Consider the following 19272-nt stretch of genomic DNA (forward strand, 5'->3'; position numbering starts at 1 on the left):
CTAACGATATATTTCTTTTCATCTACCTTGTTGATTTCTTCTTTATTAGGCTTTTTGGCAAGACAATAATTTTTTCAGTAACCAAGATCTGGGTCATGGCTGCAAGACTTACCCTTCAGTATTACTCTTCTCAGGAGGGAGATATGTTCTCTTCAAGTTTTAACTGATAAGGAAACCATTTGCTATGAATATATATGATATTTGTGTATTTGGCAGAAGGATGAAATGAGATATTTTACATTAAAATAATAAAATATTTAAAAACTCAATATGCCAAAAACAAAAAAATAAGCCCCAAACCAGAAAAGGCCCACCTGTTCTGTTCTTAATACCAACCACAAAATAATCTAAATCTGAAGAGTTCAATTCTCCTGGTACTCAAATCTCTAACAGTGAACCTTAGTATAAAACTTTACATTGTAATTATAATTTTTATTTCCTCATTTGTCCCCTCTTCTACCTCAAATACTTTAAAAATGGCATGTAGTATGTTTTATTTTTTTAAAGATCTTTATTGGAGTATAATTGCTTTACAATGGTGTGTTAGTTTCTGTTCTATAACAAACTGAATCAGCTATACATATACATATATCCCCATATCTCCTCCCTCCTCTGTCTCCCTCCCACCCTCCCTATCCTTTTAATATGTTTTTAAATGATGACATTTCAATTTAGAAATACTTCAGATATGTTATTCTCTGATGAAGAAATTTTCTGAATGTGTAAGTTTTATTTTATAAATGATACATTCTGTGCTTTAAAACAGAGTAGCCTTCAGAAATAACATTAGGAAAGAATAGTATTATTTTTCTCTTTGATCTTTTTGACAGATTCAAGAAATGTTATAGTTTCTAGTGATCATTTGCAATTTCCAAAATCAGACCCACCATACTACAAGTATGTATTTTATAGCAGCAAAAATTCAAGTTCTCTTATTTTTTCAATTACGAGCTTTAAAGTTTAAATGTTATTATTACTAGTTTGGTTCATTAGATCATGGCTCATGTTAGGTAGGTGACATAAGGCTCATATACATTTTCTAGAAATATAAGAAAACTAAAGTTGTCATTTATTTTTGGGAAATAAACTCAAATGATTAGGTTATGGATTTACAGTAGTACTGGGAAAAAGCTTTGTGATGCAACAATACCCTTTTTTCTTGTCAATCAAGACAATCCAGGTTTGACTATGGCCAGTGCATGCTATAGCTGACTTGTATCTTCCCAGCTCTGTTTGGCTGATGTCACGTTAGTCACTTGAAATCAGTCACAGTGGGAGTATTTACACTACAGAAATCAGCAAAAGCTACAAACCAGAGGTTCCCTTCCCATTTTGAAAAGCCACTAAACATTTCCCAGCACACCACTGGCAACAGCCATTATTCCTTTAAAATACAATTCAATTCTTTATTGTTCATAAGAATCTTATTCTTGAAGATCTAAATGGTTGGTGTTTTCTGTATAAATCTGACTTTCTGGAAAAAGATTTATATGTTTCTCATTAGTTCATAGTGATGGAAATGTTGGACTTTCACTGTGAATAAATAAATATGTAAGGCTGTATCCACAGAGAGGTTCTTACTCTCTTACCTGCGAGTTGTATCCTCCTCAGAATAAAATATTCAAAATTTGTATTTTTATCTTAAAAAAAAAGTAACCTATTTTTAACTTAATCCACGCTTAAGCAGCAAAATATCTAGACTTTAAATAGGACCTAACAGATTTTAATTCTCTGTCAAAAATGGCTATGACTTAATGATAAAAGGTTCATTAAAATACGCTGTAAAGTACGAAAGAAGCAATTTTATTAGATGAACTCATTTATTTGACACATTAAATCAGGCAAAGAAAAACATATGCACTGCATAAAAAGAATCACATTCTCATACTACTTGGACACATAGCAGTGGTCAAAAATAATGAATTGTGGAATGGATCCCAGGACTTAATGCAAAAAAACACCCTGTATAGAAAACCTTCAGGCTTCTAACTTCACTGAATCCAGTACTAAACGTGCCTCCTTATATTCCTCAGCTTCTCCCAAGTCTTTTTCACTCTCCTGAAATTAAATATAATAAAAATTAGGTTTATCCTTCTCGAACTTCAGTACTTTAATTACTCAGATATTACAAACCATCAACATAAGCAGCTCAAAAATTAAAATAAAAAGGATCCCAAGCCTCACCTAAATATAGTATAATTCCACAGATTTCTGAAGAACAATTCTGTTCTTTCATTACAGGTAAGGGAAGAAATAACAGGTTTGGTTTTGTTTCATTGTATATACTCATACAATAAGTGAAAAACATGGTCATCTAAAGGTACTGGCATTAAGTAATTAAATTAAAACCTCAGAAAAAATTTTAAAACACTGCATTCTCACTTGGTCAACACATCACCATACAAATGGAGTTATTATTAGTAATGCACTAAAAGTAAAAAATTATTTACTAGTGTGTTACATATATAATGACATTCAGACCAAAATAATCCTCCAACTACTCACAATGACAAAGGCGGCTACTGGTGTCACACCAGAGTTAAGTACAATCTTTGAATCAGAAAAGTGAACTGTCTGCTTGGTATTGAGTATTATATACACTACTACAAGGAAACAGACTGACAGCTCTCATTTTCTGATTAAAGACTCAAAGATTGAGTCTTTCCTTGGTATTTTACACAGAAAACTTTTACTAACATATTGTAACAGTAACAGAGAAATGAAATAATATCATCTAAGTTACTGTGCATAGCAAATTTTGATTTTTTAATAAATAAATAAAGCAATAGCAATTCAAGGCAATAAAAGATGGATATATACAAACACTTACAGGGCAGAGGGAATAAAGTGTGTGTATATGTATTTAATATGAAATTTTAAAGCAAAAAAGACTGAGGATTTGCTTAATTCAGACTACAAGTAAGAATTTCTGAAACTTCTGTATTACACCTAAACTATGTCTTTGTTCTCTGTCAGAAAATATAAGCTCTTCGAGGGTACAGATGCTGCTGAATATATCCTCACACACAAGTATATCATCCAAAGACAATATTATTTTTTTCAAGCAGTTTCTATTACTTTCTCAGCTACTACATTCATGAGAGAAAAAAGCATTTCAATTTTCAGGAAATACAAATGATGCTTTTGTTTTGGGTAATATTTTAATAGAGTAATTATTTCCTGCTTTCATCTATCTTTTATTTCATCTGTCTTTCAACCATAGCTTCATTTTTGGCTTTAAAGAGAGTTTTCCTGCCTTTAAAAGGTTCCTATAGTTAAATATGAGTTCTGTGTCAAAAGTAAAGTAAAATGTAAGTATTTCTCTCTGTTTTTCTACAGATTTAGTCCTAATATTATTTTGGTGGGAAAACAAATCTCACTCTCTTTCCAAGAATACATATACATGATCATACTGAAAAAGCCTCACACTACTTTTGTTATATAGGGAAAACTATGAATCAGGAGACAGCTATGTAGCTGGTAATTAATATTAGCTCAAGAACTAGAAACATAAAATGAGGTTAATAAAGGAAATGATAGAATTCATCAAATTATCATCAAACAGCAATAATAATCGGCTGGTATATAGTGTTATGCTTTTATCTCTATTAAGAAATAAAAAAGATGACTTTGCATTTTTCTTAGAACGCTTTTTAAAATCATTCTGCCACTGTATCACAAGACATTTATACCAGCAAGTATGATAAGAGTGTTATACAGCTCCAAGTTAATATGAGAGCACTGCCTAAATATTACTGTACAGGGTTTTCTTTACTCTCTCAAATCGATTTAGGTTTGAATTGGAAAGAATTCCAAATCCTTTTTAAAACAGCCCAAATTCATTTGAAACATTTGGATCTTTTAAAATTTCAAACAGACTACTTACCTTTAATGTGTCAAAAAAGATCTTTATGTGTGAAAACCAAATCATTCAAGATATTGCTGGACAGTATTAGTACTATGAATACCTACCATGATAACTCAAATATATTTAATTAATTAAGTTTAAATAAATAAACACGTTAGACACAGTACTTTTACTGGAGGTATAACTTAAAACACCACTTAAACTCCATTAATTATTTAAAAATAAACTGGTACATTGAGCAAGTAAACAAAATGTCACCAACTAGCTTTCAGTGTTAAACATTTAAAATTTTGGCCTTTCGTGTATTAGATTGAAAAAAATTGAAACATAAGACAGATAAGTATTACTTACTAATAACTGCAGAAGATCAGTATATGCAGCTTCCAACCTGCGCTGGCAATCTGGGATCATCATCCGGGACTCTTGCAGGATCTCTGCCTATAATGAGAATCTCTGTGAGACATGCAGAAATGGTAGAACTTATGCATTTAGCTCATACCTCTGAAAATATATAAAATGATTTAGAGGAATCAGAAAAAAATTACTGTTATGTTAAATTGTTCAATATTTTAATTTTAATTGTGTTTATTATAAGTTAGAAAGAATGACTATCATAATGTAAAATATACAAAGTACAAGTTTTACATCTAAACCTCTTTGGTAATCACCCTCTCATGCTAAGCGAAAATTAACTCAAAAAGCTTTTCATAGAGCATTTATTTAAAAAGGCTATTTAAAATAAACTATTTCTCCTGCTGTCAAAAAGCACCTTTATCCAAAATGGGATCAGCTGGTTATATAAATATCTCCTGCATCTTTTCAGTAATAAAGAAAAACAGTGTTCAGATAATATCACACGGAGATAATTACTGCATGAAAAAAGTTATTGAGTTATTGATCACATCGTGTGCACACTGCAGGAGGTTCTCACTGAAAGACAGAGGTAAAGAAAAATGAAAAGCAAAGACCAGCAGGCTCATATTTTTGATGCTTATCATGCATAAAAAGTTATTACTTATCCTTGTGCTTCATTTTAGGAGAGAGATTATTCTCCCCATGCAGTTTGATCCAAATTACCAACCTGGCACCCCTCTGAATGTGAACTTCTACTTCTGTCTATTCCTCCTGAAGACAGACACTACAGAATTAAAAACGGGAATCTTTATTTTGGAGGATATTTCTAGACTTAAAAATCCATCGTTTGAAGAAGGACTGTAACATATCAAATCATAGAAAAAGAAAAAAAATCAAAGAGATGACTGGGAAACCCAATCAATAAGAGGGTAAATACATTAGTGTCAGATGTCAGACCTCAAATAAGTCTACTTCCTAAGGAAGTAGGAAGCTTTATTTCCTTAAACTAGTCTCAGAAAGAGACACAGTGATCATTAAAACATTTATTTCCAAAAAGTAATGTTTGGTCAAACACCTTTGGTTAAATGAGTGCAAAATCTAAACTTTAACCTAGAAGCTTTATTACCTAGCTCACATAAAAACAAAAGACATAATTTAATGGTAATCATACTACATTCTAATAGAAACTTTAATAAATCCCACTACCTCTTCCTTTTCCCAAAAGTTTTGTCATAGTTCACAATGTAAATAAAAATCAAAATTATAATATACAAGGATGCTCCCTGTCCACATCTCTTTTCTCAGGTGAAATCTATTGCTGAACTTGTAATTCTTTTACTAATAAGGCACATGTTGAAAATTTCAAACACAGGATCATGACTTTATTTTACAGCTATTCATCCTATGCCTAAATATTCAATCATTGCCACTAATTTATTTTTGTGTAACTGGTTAGTTTGAATACATGTGAAAAATCAGTGACAGGGACGTTTCATTGGGTAAGCGATTCATATTTCCTCCCCTATGGACTCCACTTGAAAATAGCTTATAGGAATTAAACAAGATGAAATGAATATAAAGAATTTGGTCAAACACATGATAAGCCAAAATGTACACTTGTAAAATTTGTTTGGCAAGCTTTAGTGTTGTCACTGAAATGCACTTTAAACAATGATGTCCAAAATAATTTCTAGTCATTATTGTTCTATCCATTATTATAGAGCAAAACTCCTCAATTAGTCTGTCAAAACAGGACTCTGACTTAAGTAGGGCTAAAGCTCTGTCTGTCCCATACACCAGCCTCATTTCATACAACAAGCTTACTATATATTTGCAGGATGCCAGGTATAGGGGATATAAAGACGAAAAAGAGGTCTCATCCTCCAATCTATGCAGGAGAATAAACATGAAAATAAGCACTTAACACCGCTTCAAGAAGATCATGCCACAGGGAGCCAAAGGCATACAGTACAGTGGTAACTATGATTTGGAATCCATAAACCACACCTTAATCAAGGCCATAAATCATATACTTTACCTTCCTACAATGAATTACAACTGTCAGGAATAATTTAAAAAGACAGTATATAAGGTGTGATTATACAGTAAAGATACCCTTCAAAATACCTGAATAAACTAAAAAAGTATTATCATTCAAAGTGTTCCCCTTGGGAAGGAGTCATTCGAATGAATGGGGCCTCTGTTTAAAATATCTGGATAAACTGTCAGTTCATTCTAGTGCTTACTATGACAGGACTGAGGTTAAGTAAGAATCTTGGCACAGATATGCAGGTACAAGGAACTCAGGAGAACACAACAGGATGCAGTCCTACTGATATCTTACTGTTTTTAAAACAAGTTATGATTTTTTGGGGGCAAGTTATTCAGGTAAAACTGATGTTGGGGGAGGCGTAGCAAGGCTCATTATAGCAATGAATAAACTACTGACCTAAAATATGATCAATTTTTTTAATAATCAAAACATACATACATTGGAAAGGAAAAGCCTTATTGGCAGATCTTTATTTTTTCAGAAAGAAGTGTGAAATAATCTAGCCAATGTCAAGTCCTTTTGGTACTGATCAACTGGGATAAGGTTTCCAGCTTCTTTCGTGATCCAGATCATTCACCCAGGCCTGGCTATACCTATAATAATCTATAAACGCTCTAATATTAGATACTGGCTGCTTCTGGAACCCATGGTAACTGCATTAGTTTGTCAAACTGAGATTTAGAGTAGCTCAGAGATTACTGGAACAATGGTTAAGTCTTTCCTTTTACATGGTGGCAAAATGGTAATGTGATAATAAACAAGTTAAGAAATCCATTTGATGAAAGAAAGAAAGAAAACAGTAACTATGTGAGGTGATGGATATGTTAAGTAGCTTGAACATGGTGAATATTTATTTCACAATGTATATCTATATCAAACCATCAAGCTACATACCTTAAATATATACAATTTTAATTATACCTCAATAAAGCTGGGGAAAAAAGATATAAAGATACTTTGAGAAATATAGAATTATAAAGTCAGAAGAGACATAAGTGGTCATCTAGTCCAGTCTCCTCAGCCTACGAATGATAAAGTTGAGTCCCAAAGTGATTAGCTAGTTAACAGGTGAGTTACAGTCCATGATTCTGCTTTCAACTCTAGCATGTGAATTAGTGGTAGTGGCAGTCAGTATCCAAGACAGCTTCCAATGATCCTCACCGCCTTGTATTCCTACCCTTGTGCAGTCACCTCCCACACTGAATTTGGTCTGGCACTGTGTGACCAACAGAATGTGGCAGAAATGGCATTCTGGGACTGAAGACCTGAAGCTGGGTCTTAAGAAGCCTTGTAGCTTCCACATGGGCCGCTTGGATTGATCACTTTTGGGAAACACTTCTCTTAGGACCCAGTCACCATGCCGTGAAGAAAAAAAGAAAAAGAAAGAAAGAAATTCATTTGACTTGTGTTTTGTGGTTATTGATGAATGGTTAAGGATGTAAGAAGAATTCTATGAGTCAAAAATAATCTGGGCTCTAAGCCCCGACACATCAATAATTACTTAAATATGAATGGTCTAAATTTACCAGCTAAAAACCAGTCTACAAGAAACTCATTTCAAAATAATGAAATACAGGTTAAAAAAAAAAAGGATGGAAAAACAATACATCATGCAAACATTAAAAAAAGAGCAGTACTGGCTATATTAATATTGGATAAAATAGACTTAAGAGCAAAAAAATTATGAGGGGCACAGAGGGATATTAAAATGATCAATCCACCAGGGCTTCCCTGGTGGCACGGTGGTTGAGAGTCCGCCTGCCGACGCAGGGGACACGGGTTTATGCCCCGGTCTGGGAAGATCCCACATGCCGCGGAGCGGCTGGGCCCGTGAGCCATGGCCGCTGAGGCTGCGCGTCCGGAGCCTGTGCTCCGCAACGGGAGAGGCCGCAACAGTGAGAGGCCCGCGTACCACAAAAAAAAAAAAAAAAAAAAAGATCAATACACCAAGAAAACACAGTGATCCTAAATGTGTACACACTAAACAAAAGAGCTTCAAAATACATAAAACAAGAAATGATAAAGCTAAAAGGAGAGACAAACAAATCCACAAATACAGTTGAGGATTTCAATATGCTACTCTTAGCAACTGACAGAGGTACTAGAGGAAAGAAATCAGCAAAGATATAAAAGAATTGAGTAACACCATCAACCAAAAGATCTAACTGACATTTATAGAACACTCTACCTATGAAAGATTAATACAAACACTTTTCAAGCACTCATGAAACATTCTCTGCAGTACACTATATCCTGGATCAAAACACAAAACAAACAAAAACCTCAACAAATTTAAAAGTATTGAAATAACACACAGAACATGTCTGACTATAATGGAATAAAATTAGAAATCAATAATAGAAAGATAGCAGGACTCAACACTTAGAAATTAAACATTCTTCTAAATAACTGATGGGTCAACAAGGAAGTCTCAAAGGGAACAGAGAAATACATAGATAAATGAAAATGAAAATACAACATGTCAACTTTTGTGAGATTCAGCTAAAGCAGTGCTGAGAGGGAAATTTAGAACACTAACTGCTTAGATTAGGAAAGAGGAAAGATCTCAAATTAAAAATCTAAGTTTTTCCTTCATGAACCTAAAAAAGAAGAGCAAAAGAAACCTAAAACAAGCAGAAGAAAGGAAAGAATAAATACACAATCAGAAATCAATGAAATTAAAAACAGGAAAAGAACAGAGGGAAAAAAAAGCAGTGAAATGAAGAGCTTTATTTTGGAAAAACAATTGATAAACCTCTAGTTAAGACTGACAAATACAGAGTAAGAAGGCACAAATCACCAGTATCAGTAACAAAATACAGAATGTCAACACAGACCCCACAACCAACAAAAGGAGAAAAAATACTGAAAGTGATTTTATAATATTGTTCATAATGCTCATAAATTCAACCACTTAGAAGAAATGGGCCAATTCCTTGAAAACTACAAACCACCAAAATGCAACTGATAAACTGAACAGTTCTATAATTATTAAAGAAATTGGATCTGTAATTAAAAAGTTCTTGAAAAAGAACTCTTCAAGCACAGATGCTTCCACTGGACAACCTTATCAAATATTTAAACACAACACCAATTTTACATAAATCTTTCAAGAAAAAAAAAGAGAGAACACTTCCCAACCTAACAAATACAGTATAAAAAAAAGTAAACTGCAGACCATTATCTCCCATAAACTTAGATGCAAAAGTCCTCAACAAAATATTAGCAAATCTAATTCAGCAATTAAGAGAATTATACAAATAAAGTCAAAATGGATTAAAGACCTAAATGTAACGCCAGACACTATAAAACTCTTAGAGGAAAACACAGGCAGAACACTCTATGACATAAATCACAGCAACATCTTTTTTGACCCACCTCCTAGAGAAATGGAAATAAAAACAAAAATAAACAAATGGGACCTAATGAAACTTAAAAGCTTTTGCACAGCAAAGGAAACCATAAACAAGACAAAAAGACAACCCTCAGAATGGGAGAAAATATTTGCAAATGAAGCAACTGACAAAGGATTAATCTCCAAAATTTATAAGCAGCTCATGCAGCTCAATAACAAAAAAACAAACAACCCAATCCAAAAATGGGCAGAAGACCTAAATAGACATTTCTCCAAAGAAGACATACAGATGGCCAAGAAGCACATGAAAAGCTGCTCAACATCACTAATTATTAGAGAAATGCAAATCAAAACTACAGTGAGGTATCACCTCACACCAGTTAGAATGGGCATCATCAGAAAATCTACAAACAACAAATGCTGGAGAGGGTGTGGAGAAAAGGGAACCCTCTTGCACTGTTGGTGGGAATGTAAATTGATACAGCCACTATGGAGAACAGTATGGAGGTTCCTTAAAAAACTAAAAATAGAACTGCCATACGACCCAGCAATCCCACTACTGGGCATATACCCTGCGAAAACCATAATTCAAAAAGAGTCATGTACCAGGCTTCCCTGGTGGTGCAGTGGTTGGGAGTCCACCTGCTGATGCAGGGGGCGCAGGTTCGTGCCCCGGTCTGGGAGGATTCCACATGCCGTGGAGCGGCTGGGCCCGTGAGCCATGGCCGCTGGGCCTGTGCGTCTGGAGCCTGTGCTCCGCAGAGGGAGAGGCCACAGCAGTGAGTGGCCCGTGTACCGCAAAAAAAAAAAAAAAAAGAGTCATGTACCACAATATTCATTGCAGCTCTATTTACAATAGCCAGGACATGGAAGCAACCTAAATGTCCATCTACAGATGAATGGATAAAAAAGATGTGGCACATATATACAATGGAATATTACTCAGCCATAAAAAGAAACAAAACTGAGTTATTTGTAGCGAGGTGGATGGACGTAGAGTCTGTCATACAGAGTGAAGTAAGTCAGAAAGAGAAAAACAAATACCGTATGCTAACACATATATATATGGAATCTAAAAAAAAAAATGGTTCTGAAGAACCTAAGGGCAGGACAGGAATAAAGATGCAGACGTAGAGAATGGACTTGAGAACACAGGGAGGTGGAAGGGTAAGCTGGGACGAAGTGAGAGAATGACATGGACATATATACACTACCAAATGTAAAATAGATAGCTAGTAGGAAGCAGCTGCATAGCACAGGGAGATCAGCTGGTGCTTTGTGACTACCTAGAGGGGTGGGATAGGGAGGGTGGGAGGGAGACGCAAGAGGGAGGGGATATGGGGATATATGTATATATATGGCTGATTCACTTTGTTATAATGCAGAAACTAACACACCATTGCAAAGCAATTATACTCCAATAAAGATGTTAAAAAAAAAAGAGAGAATTATATAACACAATCAAGGCTGGTTCAATATTTGAAAATTAATCCATGTAATTCACAGTATCAACAGGCCAAAGAAGAAAAATCATGTGATCTTACGAAATCACACAGAAGAAGCATTTGACAAAATCCAACACCTATTCATGACAAAAATACTCAGCAAAACTGTGAAAAGAGAAGAATTTCCTCAACTTGAAAAAGACCATCTACAAAACCCCTACAGCTAATATTTATGTAATGATAAAAAACTATCTCCCTAAGACTGGGAACAAGGTAAGGATGTCCACTCTGACCATTCCTATTCAACATAGCACTGTAAGTTCCAGCCAGTGCAACAAAGCAAGAAAAGAAATAAAAGACATACAGACTTAAAAGAAATAAAACTGTTCTTATTTGCAAATGACTTGCAAATGACATGACTGTCTATGTAGAAAATCAGAAGGAATCTACCAAAAACTCCCAGAACTCATATGTGAGGTCAGCAAGGTCACAGGTTGTAAGATCCACACACAAAAATTGACTGCACTTTTATACCTAACAACAAATACAGCATTGGAAACTGAAACTAAAAACAATACCATTTACAATAGCTTCAAAGAAAATGAAATACTTAGGTTTAAATCTAACAAAACATGTACAGGATCTGTATGCTGAAAATTACAAAATACTTATGAAAGTCAGACCTAAATAAACTGGAGAGACTTACCATGTTCACTGATTGGAATACTCAACGTGGTAAAGATATCAAATCTCCCCAAGTTGATCTATATACGTTTAATGCAATTTCTATCAAAATCTTAGCAAAGTGTTTTACAGATACAGAAAAGCTTATTTTAAAATTTTTATGGAAAAGCCAAGAAACTACAATAGGTAAAACAATTTTGAAAGAAAAGAAAAGCAACTGAGAGGGCTCAGTCTTCCCTGTGTTAAGGTTCACTATACAGCTATAGTAATCAAGATAGTGTGGTACTGGTAAAGGGTTAGACACATTAATGGACCAGAACGGAACCCCAAAATAGACCCACACAAATAAGTCCAACAGGTTTCTGACAAAGGCATGAAAGCATTTCAATGGAGGAAGGATAACCTTTTCAACAAATGCTGCTGGAACAACTGGGCACTCATAGGCAAAAAGATGAACCTTTAATTAAACCTCATACCTTACAATAAAAATTAACTCAAAATCAATCAAAGCCTTGAATGTAAGACATAAAACCATACAACTTTTAGAAAAAAAAGAGAAAATCTTCAGGACCTAGGTCTAGGCAAGGAGGCCTTAGACTTGAGGTCAAAAGTATGATTCACAAAAGGAAGCATTAGCTGTAAATAAGGTGTTCTCAAAGTTAAAAACTGTTGCTCAGTAACAGATTGTGTTAAGAGGGTAAAAAGACAAATTAGAGATTAAAAGAAAATATTTGCAAACCACATATCCAACAAAGGGCGTTTATCTAGAAAATATTAAAAATTCTCAAAATTCAAAAAGTAAAAAAATAAAGTATCTATTTAGAAACTGGGCAGAAGACATGAACAGACATTTCACTGAAGAGGATATACAGACGGGCAATAAGCAAATGAGACGTTCAACATTATTAGCTATTAGGGAAATCCAAATTAAAAGCACAATCAGCTATCATTACACACTTATCATGTAGGTGATGGTTAAATGCTAAAATTAAATACAGTGATAACACCAAATGCTGGTGAGGATGTGGAGAAGTCAAACCATTCAAACATCATTGGTAGGAACATAAAATGGTACAGCCACTCGAAAAGAGTTTGGTAGTTTCTTTTAAAACAAAAAATGTACTAATATGACCCAGCAATTGCTTGGGCATTTATCCCAGAAAATGAAAACTTATGTTCATGTAAAAATTGAATATGAACGTTCATAACAGCTTTTTTTGTATCAACCAAAACCTGGAAACAATCCAAGTGTCCTTTGATGGTTAAAATGTGGTACATTCATCCCATGGAACACTACTCAGCAATAGTAAGGAACAAATTATTGATACACTCAATGACCTTGATGGACCTCGAGAAATTATTAAGTGGAAAAAGTCAATTTCAAAAGGTTACATACTGTGTGATTCCATTCCATGCTATATAACATTCTTTAAAGAGTGTTAATTATTTAGGATTTAAGGGGTGGAGAGGACAGGGACTATAAAGAGATAGCAAAAGGCAGTCTTGTGATGGAATGGTTCTCCATCATGATCGTGCAGTAGTTACACATGCTACACATGCAATGGAATTGCATAGAATTATACACACACACAATGAGTACATGTATAACTAGTGAAATGTAAATAAGCTCTGTGGTGTACCAATGTCAGTTTCATGGTTTGGATACTGTAATATAATTATGCAAGATGCTACATTGTAAAAGGAATGGTAAAGGGTATATGAGACTTCCCTGAAAATATTTTGCAACTCCCTGTGAGTCTGTAACAAAAAACAAAAAAAGCAAGTGTATAAATAGAACACCATTTAAAAACCTGATTATATGTACCAAGAGACAATAAAATTTTAGTTATTGATAAAAAAACTCTGGTGTTTCTTGCAGCCTTGTAAGAGACCCTTGGTCAAATTCCTCTTTGTAGACTGAAACCTCCTATTATTTTCCATATATTTAATGAAAAAATTGCCCCTTCAGTTTTAGGAAAAAGAAATATCAAATTGTGAACGTTAACTCATGTTTCAAGTAAATCACAAAAAATGTGGTGCAAAATTTCACAATACTGCAATTATATGTAATAAATGTAAGGTTTTTGTGAGAAACCTTGGTTGAAAATTGAACCAGTTTGTCCTTTAATATTACTTCTGGAAGGTAAGAGATGCATCATGCCTTATGTAAAATAACTGAGATATGTTTGATTGTCATTATTACCAATCATTTCTGCTCCAGAATAGGCTTTAAAAAAAAAACAAAAAAAGACGAGAATACCTTCACCAGTTGAGGGCAAAATCCTCTGTAACCATCCCTAATCGGGGGATGAGGATATTGGAGGAAAAGAGGAATATCATAAGCAGAAGGCTAAAACCAATATCAAGTCAACATTTGAATGCTGTGTTATAGAATAACTCTTTGACTGGTATTTTGGCTTATTAGGGTCCTGAAACTCCTGCCTAGTTATTTATTTTAAAACAACCAAAATTAAGCCCAGTGCAAGAGAGAACAATTTTGGCAATCAATTTCAGGTAAGAAGTTTGACAGGGACCAAGAGACAGCATTGTATGTGTACGTTATAAAATATTAGGGCTCGTTCAGAAGATCTAGGAAAGCCAGAGCAAAATGGAACCAAGTGAGAGAAAAGTCAAGGTAGTGTACAGTGACTGGGGATGGCATTTAGCTCAGAAGAGGAGGAAATACAGGGAGAAGAGTAGAGAACCCACAAAATCTGGCACTTGGCTTCCATATTTTTTACGAGGGGCATCAGCAAATGTCATGAAACAATTCCTGACCTTACAGTAGTAGGCAATTAGGAAAAGAGCAGTGCTTCTGGCAATGCAACTCCCCTTGCACATAAGAAAAAACATGTAAGTCTGGCCACTGCAAAGCTAAGCCAGGAAAAGGAATTGAGAAAAGCATGTAGGCTGGGCTAAAGACAAGGTTTCATGAGACCCTGAAACAAAACTGCAACTGAAAACTGTATACACTGCAGGTTGAGAATATCAGAAAACAAAACAATTTATTGCTCTGTAATTAGACATGGGTTGGTATTCTTGAATTTAAGTACTAGGCTGACTATGAATCTAGAAAATCATGTTATAAACCATGACCACTGTGACAAAAGAATTTTAACATGGTTGAGTTTAGAAAGGGTTTTTGAACAAATTTTTTCCCCTTTTACATCTGCATATGTAGTCAATGATATAACCAGTAAGTGGCTAATATCTTTATTTTTTTATTTTTTAACATCTTTATTGGAGTATAATTGCTTTACAATGGTGTATTAATTTCTGCTGTACAACAAAGTGAATCATCTATACATATATCCCCATATCCCCTCCCTCTTGCATCTCCCTCCCTCCCACCCTCCCTATCCCACCTCTCTAGGTGGTCACAAAGCACTGAGCTGATGTCCCTGTGGTTGCTTCCACTAGCTATCTATTTTACATTTGGTAGTGTATATATGTCCACGCCACTCTCACTTCTCCCCTGCTTACCCTCCCCCCCACCCCCATGTCCTCAAGTCCATTCTCTACGTCTGCGTCTTTATTCCTGTCCTGCCCCTAGGTTCTTCAGAACTATTTTTTTTTTTTAGATTCCATATATATGTGAGTGGCTAATATCTTTAAGTAACAATTAGAACATAGGATTCAATAAAGAGTTAATCCTTACCTATCAAGTAGTAATTTTACTGAAAGATAATCAATATATAAATACAAATGAAATAAAACAGATTCTGTGATAATCTGTGACATTATTTGTAGAATTTTATTTAGAAAGGAAACACATTCCCCATTCCAAGTAACTTACAACTCATATTCTAGCTATAGGACTATTTTAAAATACATTATTGGTGATGAAAAGAAAAAGGCAAAGAAAAACTAAACAAGGTCACTAACTACACAAGTGGGAAAATAAACCAGATGGGGTCTAAGAAGGACCTATGTGAAATAAGTGATACACTACGTTGTAATGTTTCTCACTAAATGTGGGAAAAAAATAGAGTACCTTAAAGTGAGAGAGATACAAAAATGATATGAATATTTATGGAAGTATATATTTAAAAAGCATTTAACATAAAGTTAAGAATCAAAAAGTTACATTCCATATGTAAATCCTTATGAAGGGCAGTTAGTTTACAAAAGTCAACATTTTGGGGGACATACTGTATCTGCACACCTATTTACAAATCCTCTCTCAATTTAAGAATATCTGACACACGAATGTCCTTTGTTAGATCATACATAGAGGAAGGCAGGCTCTCCTGGAAGCTGAAGAAAATAAGTTCTCTTCTTGTATAACCTGAAGAAGGAGACATTTCAAGTGCCACTGCATTCCTTGTGCACAACAGAAAGCAACTACCTACAGAAAAATCCACTTTAGGGCTTCCCTGGTGGCGTAGTGGTTGAGAGTCCGCCTGCTGATGCAGGGGATGCGGGTTTGTGCCCTGGTCTGGGAGGATCCCACATGCCGCGGAGCGGCTGGGCCCGTGAGCCATGGCCGCTGAGTCTGCGCATCCGGAGCCTGTGCTCCACAACGGGAGAGGCCACAACAGTGAGAGGCCCGCGTACCGCAAAAAAAAAAAGAAAAGAAAAAAAAAAGAAAAATCCACTTTAAGTGATTAATTTTACTTAATTAAAGTCTGGGTTAAGTGTGCATTACCATCTGTAACATAATTTATATGATGAAAACCACTGTGAGTTCATAAAGCTGATTTAAGAAATAAGTCTTGAGATATAATCTGTATAAGTTATTTTATATTCTCCTTTTACTTAGTGTTATCTGGATTTTATTCCAAATGCACTGGACACTGGATTTTAAGTAAAGGGATAAGTAATCTGATATACTTTTTAAAGAGATCAACCTGGCTACTGTGGTATGAAAGGAATGGAGAGTTATCAAGAGACAAAGAGGATATCAACCAGGAGGCTTTTGCAGTAGTACAGGCATGAAGTGATAGTGGACTGGACTAGGATAGTGGCAGTAGAGAAAGAAATGTAAAGAAAAAGAAAGAGGACTTGGTGATCAAGAGAAGACCCGTAAGTTTTGGTTTGGGTATCTGAATAAGTAGACGTACCATTTATTGAGAGGGGGGAAACAAGAGAAAGACTAGCTTCTTGTTTCAGGGAGGTGAGCTGGGTTGAGGGAAGACCAAGATTCTTGTATTGAACACACAAGGGATATGTCAAATTGGTGATCAGTTGAATATACTGATACATATTGGAGTGGTTGGGCCCAGAGATAGAAATTTGGGAGATATTGGCACCAGAATGAATGTCAAGTTAGCAGGAATTTTGGGTTTTTCTGTTTTGTTGTTGCTTTTAATGCCACGTCTAAGAGTGCCTGGAACAGTATTTGGCAAGTAGCCAGGGGTTCAATTAATATGTTCTGTGCAAACAAATGAATGGGCATAAAGATGGTACTTAAAGTTAAAGGATGGTATGAGATTACCTAGAGAGGAATTGTAGCTAGAACTCTTAAGGTTAAAAAAATTTTTTAAAGATAGAGAGATAAAGAGACACATAGAGAGAGATGGGAGAGAGACAGCAAGCTGGGAGAGGGAGAGTTTCAGCAAAGCAGAGTGAGAAAAAATGGCAGTGAAACCTGGTGACCATTCTATCAAAGATGCCAACATAAAAGAGCATTCCAAGGAGAGGTTATGTAAGAAAGAAGTGATAACAGTGTTACTGATGGTTGTAACAAGGGCTGAGGCACATAATCCACTCTAACAGGAAGGAAGGTGGGTAGTATGGGTACAGGTGCAGGTAGATTGACAGATTTTGTGGTGGGAATATAAGTTCCCTTGACAGCCTCTATTTTCTCAAGCTATTACAAAAGAAGTGTCAACCAGGAGTGAATATAAATTAGATGTTATGATGAGAATAAATAAAGTGTTATGAAACCACAGAGGAGGGGCACCTAACTCAGTGTTAGGGTGGAGTGTAGAGGAGGTTTAAAGAATAAGTAGGAATTAATAAGGAGAGGGTAGGTAGGACCAGTAGGAAGAACATCCCAGACATATGCAATATCTCAGAGGTAAAGGAGAAAGGGCTTGTTCAGGAAACTAAAAGGCAGGACCTAAGAGGTCCAGATAGGGACTGGCAAAAGATGAGGCTGGAATGATAAGGAGGTACCAAAATTAAGAAGAGCCGTGTATACAATGCTAAGGAGACTGAAACTTGCCATGAGGATAATCAGAAGTAGCCATTGAAATGCATAATGTGTATATGTGTGTGTGTGTGTGTGTGTGTGTGTGTGTATAATTTTGGTGGTCTTCATATCAGTTTGGGAAAAATATCTGTAAATATAAGTATATTTAATTATAAGACTAGGCCATTTTATATTTAATACTTAAAACTGGAGAGGCAGTACTGCTTAATGGCTAAGAGCACAAATTCCAGAGCCAGAATGCCTGTGTTCGAATCCCAGGTATGCCACTTAGGAGTTGTGTGACCATGGGCAAGTTATTTAACCTGTGTTTCGGTTTCCTTAATTTTATTTATTTATTTTTTTGCGGTACGCGGGTCTCTCACTGTTGTGGCCTCTCCCGTTGCGGAGCACAGGCTCCGGACGTGCAGGCTCAGTGGCCATGGCTCACGGCCCCAGCTGCTCCGCGGCATGTGGGATCCTCCCGGACCGGGGCACAAACCCATGTCCCCTGTTTCGGCAGGCAGACTCTCAACCACTGCGCCACCAGGGAAGCCCCCAGTTTCCTTATTTTTAGATGGTAACTTTCCTTATTTTTAAATGGAGATTTTAATAGGACCTTTAGTAGGACCTTCTCAGAGGGCTGTTAATCCATTGTTAATATGGTATTATGTAAATGTTAGCTGTTATTATTTAAGATATAATTTTACCTGCTTTTTAATAGCATAATTTTCACCATCTTCAGCTTTCATTTTTTCAATCTTTTCTTCTTGTTGTTTTGCTTCTTTCTCATACATCATTTTTTCTTTGACCAATCTATAAATAAACCAAAAACTGTTTCAGAGAATTAACTTTCTCTCTAGCAACAGACCATAAAAAACAAAGAAACTCTGTAACTATAAAGTATACTTTAAAAAGCATATGTACTAGATGGGGAGGAGAAGGGAAGGGAAGAAAACTACATTAGCCCCAGATGTATGAACCTCATGACCTTAAGTTTTATACCTGCCTAAAGCAAGCCAATCTATCAAAGCATGGAATTCTTAAATTTTTAATTAAAAACATTCCATTATAGTAACTGTATTTACAATGTAAAAATAACATTCAAAATTATTATATACTAACATTTCTTTATTGTTTGCTTTATTTATTTATTTACTTAAAATTGCATTAATAATATATGTTTCAGGTGTACAATATAGTGATTTGATATTTTTATACATTATGAAATTATCATCACAATAACCATACGTTATCTGTAACCACACAAAGTTGTATCTCTTAATCTTCTTCACCTATTTTGTCTGTGTCCCCACCCCATCTTCCCTCTGGCTACCACCAGTTTGTTCTCTGTATCTACAAGTCTGTTTCTGTTTTGTT

At 35.1% G+C, this 19272-nt stretch overlaps 1 protein-coding gene across 2 annotated transcripts in view; it reads right to left on the minus strand.

Annotated features, from left to right (window-relative positions):
* Nucleotides 1-1782: 1782 nt before the first annotated feature.
* Nucleotides 1783-19272, minus strand: part of TBCA (tubulin folding cofactor A) — a 102151-nt gene continuing 84661 nt past the window's right edge. The window contains exons 2-4 of one of the 2 annotated variants that reach the window (XM_067731060.1): nt 18603-18708; nt 4220-4306; nt 1783-2058 (exon numbers count right to left, since the gene is read on the minus strand). In XM_067731060.1, coding sequence (XP_067587161.1) covers nt 1978-2058; nt 4220-4306; nt 18603-18708 — 274 coding nt within the window. In that variant the 3' untranslated portion in view covers nt 1783-1977. The remainder of the gene's footprint in view (nt 2059-4219; nt 4307-18602; nt 18709-19272) is intronic. The other variant, XM_067731059.1, reaches the window with a different exon arrangement.

Source organism: Pseudorca crassidens, chromosome 3 (genome assembly GCF_039906515.1).
Source record: "Pseudorca crassidens isolate mPseCra1 chromosome 3, mPseCra1.hap1, whole genome shotgun sequence".
Taxonomy (NCBI): domain Eukaryota; kingdom Metazoa; phylum Chordata; class Mammalia; order Artiodactyla; family Delphinidae; genus Pseudorca; species Pseudorca crassidens.